Below are 12,117 nucleotides of genomic sequence, written 5' to 3' on the forward strand. Positions count from 1 at the left end.
TCTTTGACTATGTACAGACTCAGTGAGCATAGCCTTGCTATTGAGAAAGGCCGCCGAAGGCAGACTTGGCTCTCAAGAGAAGACAGGCTATGTGCATACTACCCACAAAATGAGGTGGAAACTGAGCTGCCAAATGTATGACCATATTAGAGACACATTTCCATCAGATTACACAGACCCACAAAGAATTCGCAAAAAACGAATCCAATTTTGATAAATTCCCATATCTTTTGGGTGAAATACCACAGTGTACAATCACAGCAGCAATATTTGTGACCTGTTGCCACAAGAAAAGGGCAACCAAGTGGAGAACAAACACCATTCTACATACAACCTATATTTATGATGATTTATTTTCTCTTTTGTACATCATTACAAAACTGCATATATACTAATATGACATTTGAAATGTCTTTATTATTTTGGAACTTGTGTGTAATGTTTACTGTTTTGTTTATTCACTTTAGTTTGTTATCTATTTCACTTGGTTTGGCAATGTAAGCATATGTTTCCCATGCCAATAAAGCCCCTTAAATTGAAATTGAATTAAAAGGCTGGAGAGGGAGAGGACACAGAGAGAAGGAGAGAGAGACAGGGACACGGAGAGAAACACAGAGGGAAATAGAGATGGGAAAAAAAGGAGAAAGAGAGAGAAAGTGTAAAGAGTAAAAATTAGAGGGGGCGAGAGGGGGAGAGGGAGAGAGGGAGGATTAAAAGCCAGCAAGGTAATGTAATCCACAGCAGTTCAATTAAACCCTCTCACGATGTCTGTCTGGAGCGGCCATGTGAAAGCAAGGTGCGTTGTCTGGAGGTAAGATTAACAGGTCATCAAATCTGCATTAGTTATAAAGACAGCGCAAACGAGAGCACTAAACAGAGACTGAGAAAAATAGAGTGAGAGATAGAGACAGAGAGATAGGAGTGAGAGATAGGAGAGAGAGAAGGAACGAGGGAATTATGGTAAGAGGATTAAAGAGATAAGATGTGACATGTATTAGACCCGTTTTCTATTCTCTGAGGCTTGAGAGACTGTTGCTTTGGCACCAACAAAAGAGAAGAGAAATGTCAGGCAAAATGTCTTTCCAACTTTCTTACAGTTTATGCTGCAAGTGTGAGACATTGAAGTTGGAATCCGTTGCGGTGAAACTGCCACGTCCATTTGCGATATTACAACAACAAAATACGTAACTTTTGCACGTAACTTTTGCACGTAACTTTTGCCATAGCGGAGTAGGTACTGTGATTTTCTTTAACACGCCGCTGGATACCCATCTCTTCCGTTTGTTAAACAAAACAACAACAAATGTGCCTTGGGCGACTCAGCTTTAAGGCCGATGAGTCGTGACCAATTGCCTAGGTATCAGTATGACTGTTCACAAATGTCCTTGCGGTCAAATGTCAGACATCTCACTATTTTGACGTATTCTATTGAGACCATGTTGAACTAGTAGACACCCTCAGTCTGTAATTTTACTTTGCTGTACTCGGTGGTGAGGAGGTCCCTATGTGTGTCTCTCTCCTTCTCTCCCTCTGGCCTCCCTCCCTCCATCTCTCCCTCTGATAAGCTAAAAGACTAAACCAAACACGGCCCTGGTCTCTTCTCTCTTACCACCCATTTGTAATGCAAATTCAGAAAAAAAATCCACTTCCACTTCCACTTCCACTCCCTAATGACTCTAACTCCAGCAGCAGTTAAGGACCAAGATTTTTTAATAAGACAGAAAATACAATGCAGTGCAATGGGGATGAGGGAGAGAGGAGGGACAAGGGGGTGGGGAGGTGTGGGTGACTGGAGTCATGAAACATTCAGTGGACGTGACTGTGAAGTGACTGTGAATCTGGTGGGTTTCAATAAAGTGTGGAAATGTTAGGTTTGTTTCGAAACACACTACTGCTAAACCCAACCACAGGCACCTGTGGGACCCAGACGTATCTCAAGGCCTCCAGGCAACTTTGGGAAGAATCTACTTGTATTGTAGTGTTGGCTAGTTGCTTGAAGATCTTAACATGTCAGCTGGCAGCTGCCTTGCTCTTGGCATTGTGGTTTCTTATTATTGCCTTAATGTTGGTATAGTGCCTCTACTGGCACCGAAATCTCACCACTGACACCAAAGGTATGGTGGCCACATTTTCACCAGAAAAACTATGAACACTCCAAACTCAGAGTTGCTATTGTGAATGTTACAGGGAATATGCAACCTCACACCAGACCCACAGATACACACAAAACATCCCAGAACCTACCTTTGACAAAAATGTAGGCTTTATGCTCTTTGACCCCTTCCCAGGTACGCAGACGCACCATGTACATGCCCTCCTGCTCCTTGTGCACGCCCTTCAGGGTGAGGGAAGCAGAGCGAAGGGCGGTCTGAAGCTCCACCCTGCTGGACTGGCGCAGTTGGACTCCTGTGGAAGGGAGGTGGCATTCCTGTGGGTGGGTCCTACTTCATTTATACCAGGTTTCTTGGGCCCAGCACCCTCTAGCAAGTGATGTGCATCAGAATAATACAAAGAAGCCGAGGCTGTAAAAAATAGCCCACTGGGCACACATTGGTTCAATCAATGTCGTTTCCACGTCATTTCTGTTGAACGAATGTGGAATAGATGTTGAATTGACGTCTGTGCCCAGTGGGAAGGCTTTTGGAGATTCACCTGAAATAACACTGAGTGTACAAAACATTAGAAACCCCAGCTCTTTCCATGACTTAGACTGAGGTAAATCCAGGTGAAAGCTATGATCCCTAATTGATGTCACTTGTTAATCCACTTCAATCAGTGTAGATGAAGGGCAGGAGACAGGTTAAAGAAAAATGTTAAAGCCTTGAGACAATTTAAACATGGATTGTGTTTGCCATTCAGATAGTCAATGGGCAAGACAAAACATTTAAGTGCCTTTGAACGGGGTATGGTAGTAGTTGCCAGGCACACCGATTTGAGTGTGTCAAGAACTGCAACGCTCCTGGGGTTTTCACACTCAACATTTTCCCATGTGTAGCAAGAATGGTCCACCACCCAAAGGACATCCAGCCAACTTGACACAAATGTGGGAAGCATTGGAGTCAACATGGACCAGCGTCCCTGTGGAACGCTTCGACACCTTGTAGAGTACATGTCACGACGAATTGAGGCTGTTCTGAGGGTGAAAGGGGGTACAACTAAATTTAAGGAAGGTGTCCCTAATGTTTTGTACATTCTGTGTATAAAGTATGGCTTGTATACAGTTTAGATGATACAGCCAACAATGCCAATACTAGTTGATATTGGGGAAGAATTCATACTAGCCTGGTCCCATATCTGTTTGTACTGTCTTGCCAACTATAGTCGTTGTCGATAGGAGTTGACAAGACCGCACAAACATAACAGACCAAGCTAATACCCACTTCCACTCACCATCTCTGAACCAGGCCACGTCCTGTTGGAAGGGTAGCAGGGCCGAGGAGAAGGCACACTGCAGGGTCAGATTCTCCCCCTCTTTCGCCCAGGTCGGAGGGAAGCTGAACTCAAACAGAGCCTCCCGCTCCAGCATTGCAACTACAGAGGAAGGAGGAGGAGGATGGGTGGGGGGAGGAGGAAGAGTAAGATGAAAAGAAAGCGGGAAAGGCAGGTGGAGGTGGGAAAGTTGGGGTGAAGAAGAGGAGGAGAAGGCAAAATAAGAGAAATGAGCAAGAACAAACATATAGATGGGAAATAATCCACCGAGATGAGAACTCATTTCCCCAACATCTCCACCCTCTGACGTTATGTCAGATGAAGTTGAGGTTTTCCATCTGCGAACTATGGAAGACACTAGAGAATAATGGGATAACACATCCCATTATTCAGCAAGCAATGAGTAACAAGCTTTGCTCTCCCTCAGATTCTCTCACTTGTGGCAGCCGAGTAAAAATGCAGGGTCTCAAAGCGAGTGACGTAACTGATTGAAACGCTATTAGCGCGTACCCGCTAACTAGCTAGCCATTTCACATCCGTTACATTCACCCCCCTTTCAACCCCCTCCTTTTCCGCAGCAACCAGTGATCCGGGTCAACAGCATCAATGTAACAGTATAACTTTAGACCGTCCCCTCGCCCCGACACGGGCGCGAACCAGGGACCCTCTGCACACATCAACAACAGTCACCCACGAAGCATCGTTACCCATCGCTCCACAAAAGCCGCGGCCCTTGCAGAGCAAGGGGAAACCCTACTTCAGGGTCTCAAAGCGAGTGACATAACTGATTGAAACGCTATTAGCGCGTACCCGCTAACTAGCTAGCCATTTCACATCCGTTACACTGTGGGCATGTTTTTCAGTGGCAGGGACTGGGAAACTAGTCAGGATCGAGATGAAGATGAACGGAACAAAGTACAGAGATCCTTGATGAAAACCTGCTCCAGACCGCTCAGGACCTCAGACTTGGGTGAAGGTTCACCTTCCAACAGGTCAACGACCCTAAGCACACAGCCAAGACAACACAGGAGTGGCTTCGGGACAAGTCTCTGAATGTCCTTGAGTGGCCCAGCCAGAGCCCGGACTTGAACCCGATCGAACATCTCTGAAGAGACCTGAAAGTAGCTGTGGAGCGACGCTCCCCATCCAACCTGACAGAGCTTGAGAGGATCTGAAGAGAAGAATGTGTGCCAAGCTTGTACCGTCATGCCCAAGAAGACTCAAGGCTGTAATCGCTGCCAAAGGTGCTTCAGCAAAGTACTGATTAAAGGGTCTGAATACTTATGTAAATGTATTATTTCCATTTTTTATGTTTTTGCTTTGATATTATGGGGTATTGTGTGTAGATTTATGAGAAGATTTTCAAAACGCTATATCCACAATTGTTTCACAGTTGTGTTTTTCCGTCCTAAATGATTGCTTCTGGGTACCTTCATATGTGTGTAAAATATTACTGTTCTCAGATTTTAGATGAGTATGAATATTTTAATTTTTTGGTAAAACACTATATATCCGGTATGTAGCTCGAATGGAATGTTTGTATCCTGTATAGTTGACTGTGATATGTGGTTGTCTCACCTAGCTATCTTAAGATGATTGCACTTACTCTAAGTCACTCTGGATAAGAGCGTCTGCTAAATGACTAAAATGTCAAATGTAAATGTCTTGTATACAGATCTCATATAACTGTATTGATTCATGTTTTTAAAAACACGTTTTGAATATTGTATGTGTCGTATGTACAGTCATTTATAAACAATTTAGTTATTTGTTACATTTGACTGTGTAAAACCTATCAGTACTAATTATTTCTCTGAGAGGGAGACGGATGTATAGCACTTAGCAAAAAAACATGATTATTTGTCTCTTTGAAACAAAACAATCAAGTGATAGATGTAAAACAAATACACTGAACAACCCCATTCCATGATTAAATAGTGAAAAACACACCCATCTCTTTCACAATGTATTTAAACAATAAAAGCTCATTTACGAACATAAAACTCTTCCTTTTCGGAGCTCCCCTTTTCCGTCGACAAACAGGGTCTAGCCTAATTGTGAGATAAAAGTGAAAACTACCAGGCCTTGTCAGATCCCATTCCCACCAACAGATCTGAAAGGTCGCCGACATGTTTCCATAATGATCTTTGTCTAAATAACAAACCAGGGCAATCATTCGGATGCACATCAATTGAATAACTCCCCATCTCTCCCAAACTTTCTCTCTGTTTCAGTCATTCCCTGCATGTCCCCGTCATGATTATGATAAATGTGCTGGGGTTGCTCTTTGTTTTAGGGAGTAATGCACATCGGATAATAGTATCCGTCTCCCTGCTCCGCATGACAAACTGAAGTCTCAGCACCACACTAATGTCATTCTGCAATTCAAATCCCATTTTCTCCTCAGCCAGGGTGTATGGATGGCATTACATGCTGATAAAGCTTCATTCGGAATGATTGCTATTTCGTTTCAAACATGCAGAGGACACCACTGTCTGAGTCCATTGATTGTGACTTGCACACCACTTTAAACAGTGTGTGATACAGTGAGTTTGTTATTGTCAATAACAGTTTGATCCAGTCGTGTGTGATGCTGACACAATCTAGGAAGAGCAAGTCATTTACTAAGGCAACAGAGCAGTGCTAAACAATCTATATAAATAAGCTTTTGGTTATTAGTCAGTGTCTAATCACGACTCTGCATGGTCTCCCTGTGGGTGCAACCAGCCTCTCTACTTGCTCAATATCTGGAGAATGGCTTAGGAGCATTATACATATAGGCTAAGCTGCCAGCAAAAGTGAACAAATCGCACACTCTCTCTCTGTGCTGAAATATACATGACTCTGACTTGCGCTGAAATGGCAGCGATTTGTTCACCTACCCCTCCCAATCAACCTCTTTATATACAGGCGCACACATGTGCACACTCATGTGCACACACACACACTCCCTCAACACGCACTCCGATGAACCATAAGCACCCCTTTGCCATCCAATTCATCCTTGCATCCAGTCAGCCAAACCATGTCAGAGCACATGCAGCAGAGCCTCAGAGTTGTCAGTGTCTTCAAAGGCTCAGTCTTAGCGGAGGAGAAGAGAGTGAACTTCAAAAGGCGGCAGAGAAATTAAAAAGGAAATTTTTCATTAGACGCTGCATGAAACTTACTTGGGGTCAAGGATTGCTTGATTGCGGCCTCAGCTCCTTGATATGCTGAATCGTGGAGTGGGGGGACAAGGAGGTGAGAGAGGGGGGGGGGGGGGGGTGCAGAGAGATAGAGGGAAGGAGGGAGAAAGAGAGACAAATCAATCCTGGCAAAGCCACTTTCATACACGTCACAACTAATATTCCCTTGAGCCTACTTCAAACAATCGAAAGGAAAACGTGAGCATGTGAAATATGGATGATAGGTGAATAGGAGAGCTTGGCCCCCCCTTCACCATTTAATTGATCTAGGAGAAGGAGTGTCCCGGTATTGTCAGGGCACCCTCACACTGTTTCTAGGCCATTAAGATGCGTGGGGAAAAGGTTCATAGTTTAATTCATTAATTACTCTTGTAATATTATTAACATCCCTTCTGTCTACAGAGTTGTTGTGGTGGTGTAACGAATGGTCTGACGTTCTGTTAATGTGTGCAGTAGACTGCAGACACCGTAGGTTTTTGGTTAGTTAATACGCGGACTAACCCATTAATAAAAATATATTTTATAGGGGCAGTGAAGTGTGTTGTTTTACAGTGTCAGCCATAACAGTACAGCGACCCTGGTGCAAATTAGGGTTAAGTGCCTTGCTCAAGGGCACATCGGCAGATTTCTGACCTTGTCTGGTAGGGTATTCAAACCAGCGACCTTCCCGTTACTGGCCCAATGCTCTAAGCGCTAAGTTACATGTGTTTTTTCACTCGTAATGGCATGTAATGTATTGCACTAATCAGTTTAGATTGAAGGTGTAGGCTATTGATATGGAATAAAACGCCAGTCATCTAGGTGCAAACCATCACTGCAGATGGAAACTGGATCAAGATGAATTGGAAATAATTGGTACGGATGAATGGTGATTCATTTACCATAGAAGTATGAATGAGCATCCCCTTAGGTTGTCTCACTTGAGTAAAACAAGTATGGACTAGTATGGAGCAGGAAAGGGGGAAATGTGACATGGTTACCAATTTAACATGATCTATCTGAATTTGAGGCAGAGGAGCAATCTGCATGTACGGTGTCCATATTAGGAACACCATGTCCATGACAGTTGTCAGAATCAGCAGCTACTTACAGTTGACCACCAGAGTGGCAATGGTAGTAGCTTCACCCAGAGAACTCTTGGCAACCACCTTGTACTCCCCAGCATCCTCAACAGAGCACCTGGGGATGGGGAAGGGTGATGACTCATGTGTTTGTGCCACCATCTTGGCACCAGGCTGAGCCCAAAGCTAAATCACAAGACATGTCAACATTCTCATGTACAGTGCCTTCAGAAAGTATTGTTACAACCTGAATTTAAAATGGATTATATGTAGATGTTTTGTCACTGGCCTACACACAATACCCCATAATGTCAAAGTGGAATGATGTTTTTAGAAATTAGTACAAATTGATTAAAAATGAAAAGCTAAAACGTCTTGAGTCAATAAGTATTCAACCCCTTTGTTATGGCAAACCTAAATAGGTTCAGGAGTAAAAATGTGCTTAACAAGTCACATAATAAGTTGCATGGACTTGCATGTGTCCAATAATAGTGTTTAACATTATTTTTGAATGACTACCTCATCTCTGTACCCCACACATACAATTATCTATAAGATCCCTCAGTTGAGCAGTGAATTTCAAACACTGATTCAACCACAAAGACCAGGGAGGTTTTCCAATGCCTTGCAAAGAAGGGCACCTATTGTTAGATGGGTAAAAATAAAAAAAAACAGACATTGAATAACCCTTTGAGCATGGTGAAGTTGTTAATTAGACTTTGGATGGTGTATCAATACACACAGTCACTACAAAGATACAGGTGTCCTTCCAAACTCAGTTTCTGGAGAGGAAGGAAACCACTCAGGAATTTCACCATGAGGCCAATGGTGACGTTAAAGCAGTTACAGAGTTTAATGGCTGTGATAGGAGAAAACTGAGGATGGATCAACAACATTGTAGTTACTCCACAATACTAACCTAATTTACATAATGAAAATAAGGAAGCCTGTACATAATAAAAAATATTCCAAAACATGTATCATGTTTGCAACAAGGCACTAAAATACAAGGTATTGTGTGTAGATGGGTGAGGGGAAAAAACTATTTAATCCATGTTGAATTCAGGCTGTAACACAACAAAATGGGGAATAAGTCAAGGGGTGTGAATACTTTCTGAAGACACTGTAGTTCACTCTCATATTCACTCAGAAGGAAGGAGGAGGAAATGGAAGAGGAGGTAACTACAACGTCTTGAACAGCAGTGTGCTAAAGGCACACATTTGAAAATCCTTTCGGTTACCTTCTGATTTCCAGCGTGTTGAGGCCAAACTTCTGCTTCAGACTGTAGTTCCAAGCCTGGCCATAGGCACTCAGGGGTACTCCGTCCTTATACCTGGGAAGGAGAGAGTTAATAACAGCCCAAATGTCTAGGTATAAACTAACAAAAATCCCAATTAAATGTAAACATGACCACTGTTATGCTTTCAATGTTCATGCCCGTTGCTAATTATGCTAATCTATGCTACGCAACAGTTAACATGACTCCTTTAGCATATAGATGGCTTTTGATCTCCCATTTCTTCTTGAGCTCCGTCTCAGTCGAGTCAAGACTCTCAGAGCTCATTGGGATGCATGCGTCCCATCTGGGATTGTTCAACTCATAAGCCGCAGGTCATCTGGTCCACAGCTCTGACTATGCGCAGGCATGAATACTGAACACGTATTCTTTTCATCAGCTAGTCTTTTAGTGCATCTGCTTATCAAGGGTGACGGTTACACACATTGCCAAGGCTAATACCGAAGCAAATGAGGTCATTTCACCCACAAATATCAGAGCAATATTCCAATTCAGGAATCAAAGGTTGACATGGCAAAACCTGTGTAGCTACATAATAAGCATACTGTAACCTATCCGTCTTCAGAGATTTTCAATGGAGGTCATTAGCCTTAAGTGTGAGTGCTTACCAGGTGGCCCTAGGGGGTGGGCATCCCTGGATGGTGCAGGATAGTTTGACCCCCATGCCCTCCCACACCATGTGGGCTCTCAGTGGGATAGGGAAGTCTGGGGCCTTTTGACTCAGGTCCTCCAGATACTTCAAATGGATGGAAGCCTTCTGCTCAGCCTGGAACACGGATAGACACAGCTGGTATTCAAATACACTTACAGCTGGTATTCAAATGCACCCCCCTCCATTTGTTTTCTACACTGCTGCTACTCGCTGTTTATTATCTATGCATAGTCACTTCACCCCTAATTACCTCAACTAACCTGTACCCCCGCACACTGACTCAGAACCGGTACCCCCTGTAATACAGCCTCGTTATTGTTATGTTATTATGTTACTTTTTATTTTAAAAAATGTAACTTTAGTTTAGATTTTTTTTTCTTAACTCTTCTTGAACTGCACTGTTGGTTAAGGGCTTGTAAGTAAGCAGTTCACGGTAAGTTCTACACTTGTTGTATTCGGTGCATGTGACAAATAAAGTTTGATTTGATTTGATTACTGGTCAACTGACGTAAGGCAAAAAAACGTAAGGCAAAGAAACTCAGTAAGCCATGGGGAAATGTAGGGATGTCAGCGTTGGCGACATAAAACTACAATAGTTAAATGAGACCATGTTGATTCTCAACTTGGCAACTGTTTTTATACATTTGGCCGTACTGAATTCACAATACCGTAGGCCTATAATTCGGTGTCCGGAGTGTCCGTGTATATCTGTATGGGATGAGATCAGAGCAGACTCTTACCTGCCTACGCAAGGCCATGCGGTCACAGCGTTGGCGGACATAACGCTGTTCCCTGAGCACCTCCACCTCCACTTTCTCAGCCTCATTTCCAAACAGGGTCCACTTCTCTCCAGTTCTCAGACCCTGTTCATCCGCTGCCATGGTCTCCTTCAGGACATCCCTATTGGACCAGAGAACCAAGAGATTCCCTGTTAGCAAGCCACTGAGAAAAGGCCTATTGGCAAACGTGCATACAGTACATACACCAACTCCTTGTGATACTGAGGCTGTCCTAATCATAGAAATAGAATTAAGCAATAAGGCCAATAAGGGGGGTGTGGTATATGGCCAATATACCACGGCTAAGGGCTCTTCTTATGCGCGACGCAACGCGGAGTGCCTGGATACAGCCCTTAGCCGTGGTATATTGGCCATATACCACAAACCCCTGAGGTGCCTTATTGTTATTTTAAACTGGTTACCAACGTAATTACAACAGTACAAATATATGGTTTGTCATACCAATGGTATATGGTCTGATATAGCACAACTTTCAGCCAATCAGCATTCAGTGCTCGAACCACCCAGTTTATAATGATATTTTTATGGTCCTAATATGGACACCTTACAAATACATAATCTTATAATATAGTGACTTGCGAAAGTATTCACCCCCTTGGCATTTTTCCAATTTTGTTGACTTACAACCTGGAATAAAAAATAGATTTTGGGGGGGTTTGTATCATTTGATTTACACAACATGCCTACCACTTTGAAGATGCAAAATATTTCTTATTGTGAAACAAACAAGAAATAAGATGAAAAAATTTAACCCCCCTCCCCCAAAGCCAATACTTTGTAGAGCCACCCTTCGCAGTAATTACATCTGCAAGTCTCTTGGGGTAGGTCTCTATAAGCTTGGCACATCTAGCCACTGGGACTGTTGCCCATTCTTCAAGGCAAAACTGCTCCAGCTCCTTCAAGTTGGATGGGTTTCGCTGGTGTACAGCAATCTTTAAGTCATACCACAGATTCTCAATTGGATTGAGGTCTGGGCTTTGACTAGGCCATTCCAAGACATTTAAATGTCTCCCCTTAAACTACTCAAGTGTTGCTTTAGCAGTATGCTTAGGGTCATTGTCCTGCTGGAAGGTGAACCTCCGTCCCAGTCTCAAATCTCTGGAAGATTGAAACAGGTTTCCCTCAATAATTTCCCTGTATTTAGCACCATCCACCATTCCTTCAATTCTGACCAGTTTCCCAGTCCCTGCCGATTAAAAACATCCCCACTGCATGATGCTGCCACCACCATGCTTCACTGTGGAGATGGTGTTCTCTCTGATTAATGTCCTTGCCTGGTTCGTGAGTTTTGGTGGGCCGCCCTCTCTTGGCAGGTTTGTTGTGGTACCATATTCTTTCCATTTTTTATAATAGATTTAGTGATGCTCTGTGGGATGTTCAAAGTTTTGGATATTTTTTTATAACCCAACCCTGATCTGTACTTCTCCACAACTTTGTCCCTGACCTGTTTGGAGAGCTCCTTGGTCTTCATGGTGCCGCTTGCTTGGTGGTGCCCCTTGCTAAGGTAATTGGTTGCACCAGATCTTATTTAGGGGCTTCATAGCAAAGGGGGTGAATACATATGCACGCACCACTTTTCCGTTTTTTATTTTTTAGAATTTTTTGAAATAAGTTATTTTTTTCATTTCACTTCACCAGATTGGACTATTTTGTGTATGTCCATTACATGAAATCCAAATAAAAATCCATTTA

The 12,117-nt window shown here is 43.1% G+C and overlaps 1 protein-coding gene across 1 annotated transcript in view; it reads right to left on the bottom strand.

Annotated features, from left to right (window-relative positions):
* The window catches only part of myom3 (myomesin 3), a 54,296-nt gene extending 43,790 nt beyond the window's left edge, over positions 1-10,506 (bottom strand). Inside the window, exons 1-6 of the mRNA XM_038977399.1 lie at positions 10,366-10,506; positions 9,582-9,739; positions 8,917-9,009; positions 7,705-7,793; positions 3,391-3,531; positions 2,245-2,406 (exon numbers count right to left, since the gene is read on the bottom strand). Coding sequence (XP_038833327.1) covers positions 2,245-2,406; positions 3,391-3,531; positions 7,705-7,793; positions 8,917-9,009; positions 9,582-9,739; positions 10,366-10,506 — 784 coding nt within the window. The remainder of the gene's footprint in view (positions 1-2,244; positions 2,407-3,390; positions 3,532-7,704; positions 7,794-8,916; positions 9,010-9,581; positions 9,740-10,365) is intronic.
* Between the last annotated feature and the right edge of the window lie 1,611 nt (positions 10,507-12,117).

Source organism: Salvelinus namaycush, chromosome 37 (genome assembly GCF_016432855.1).
Source record: "Salvelinus namaycush isolate Seneca chromosome 37, SaNama_1.0, whole genome shotgun sequence".
NCBI classification, from domain to species: domain Eukaryota; kingdom Metazoa; phylum Chordata; class Actinopteri; order Salmoniformes; family Salmonidae; genus Salvelinus; species Salvelinus namaycush.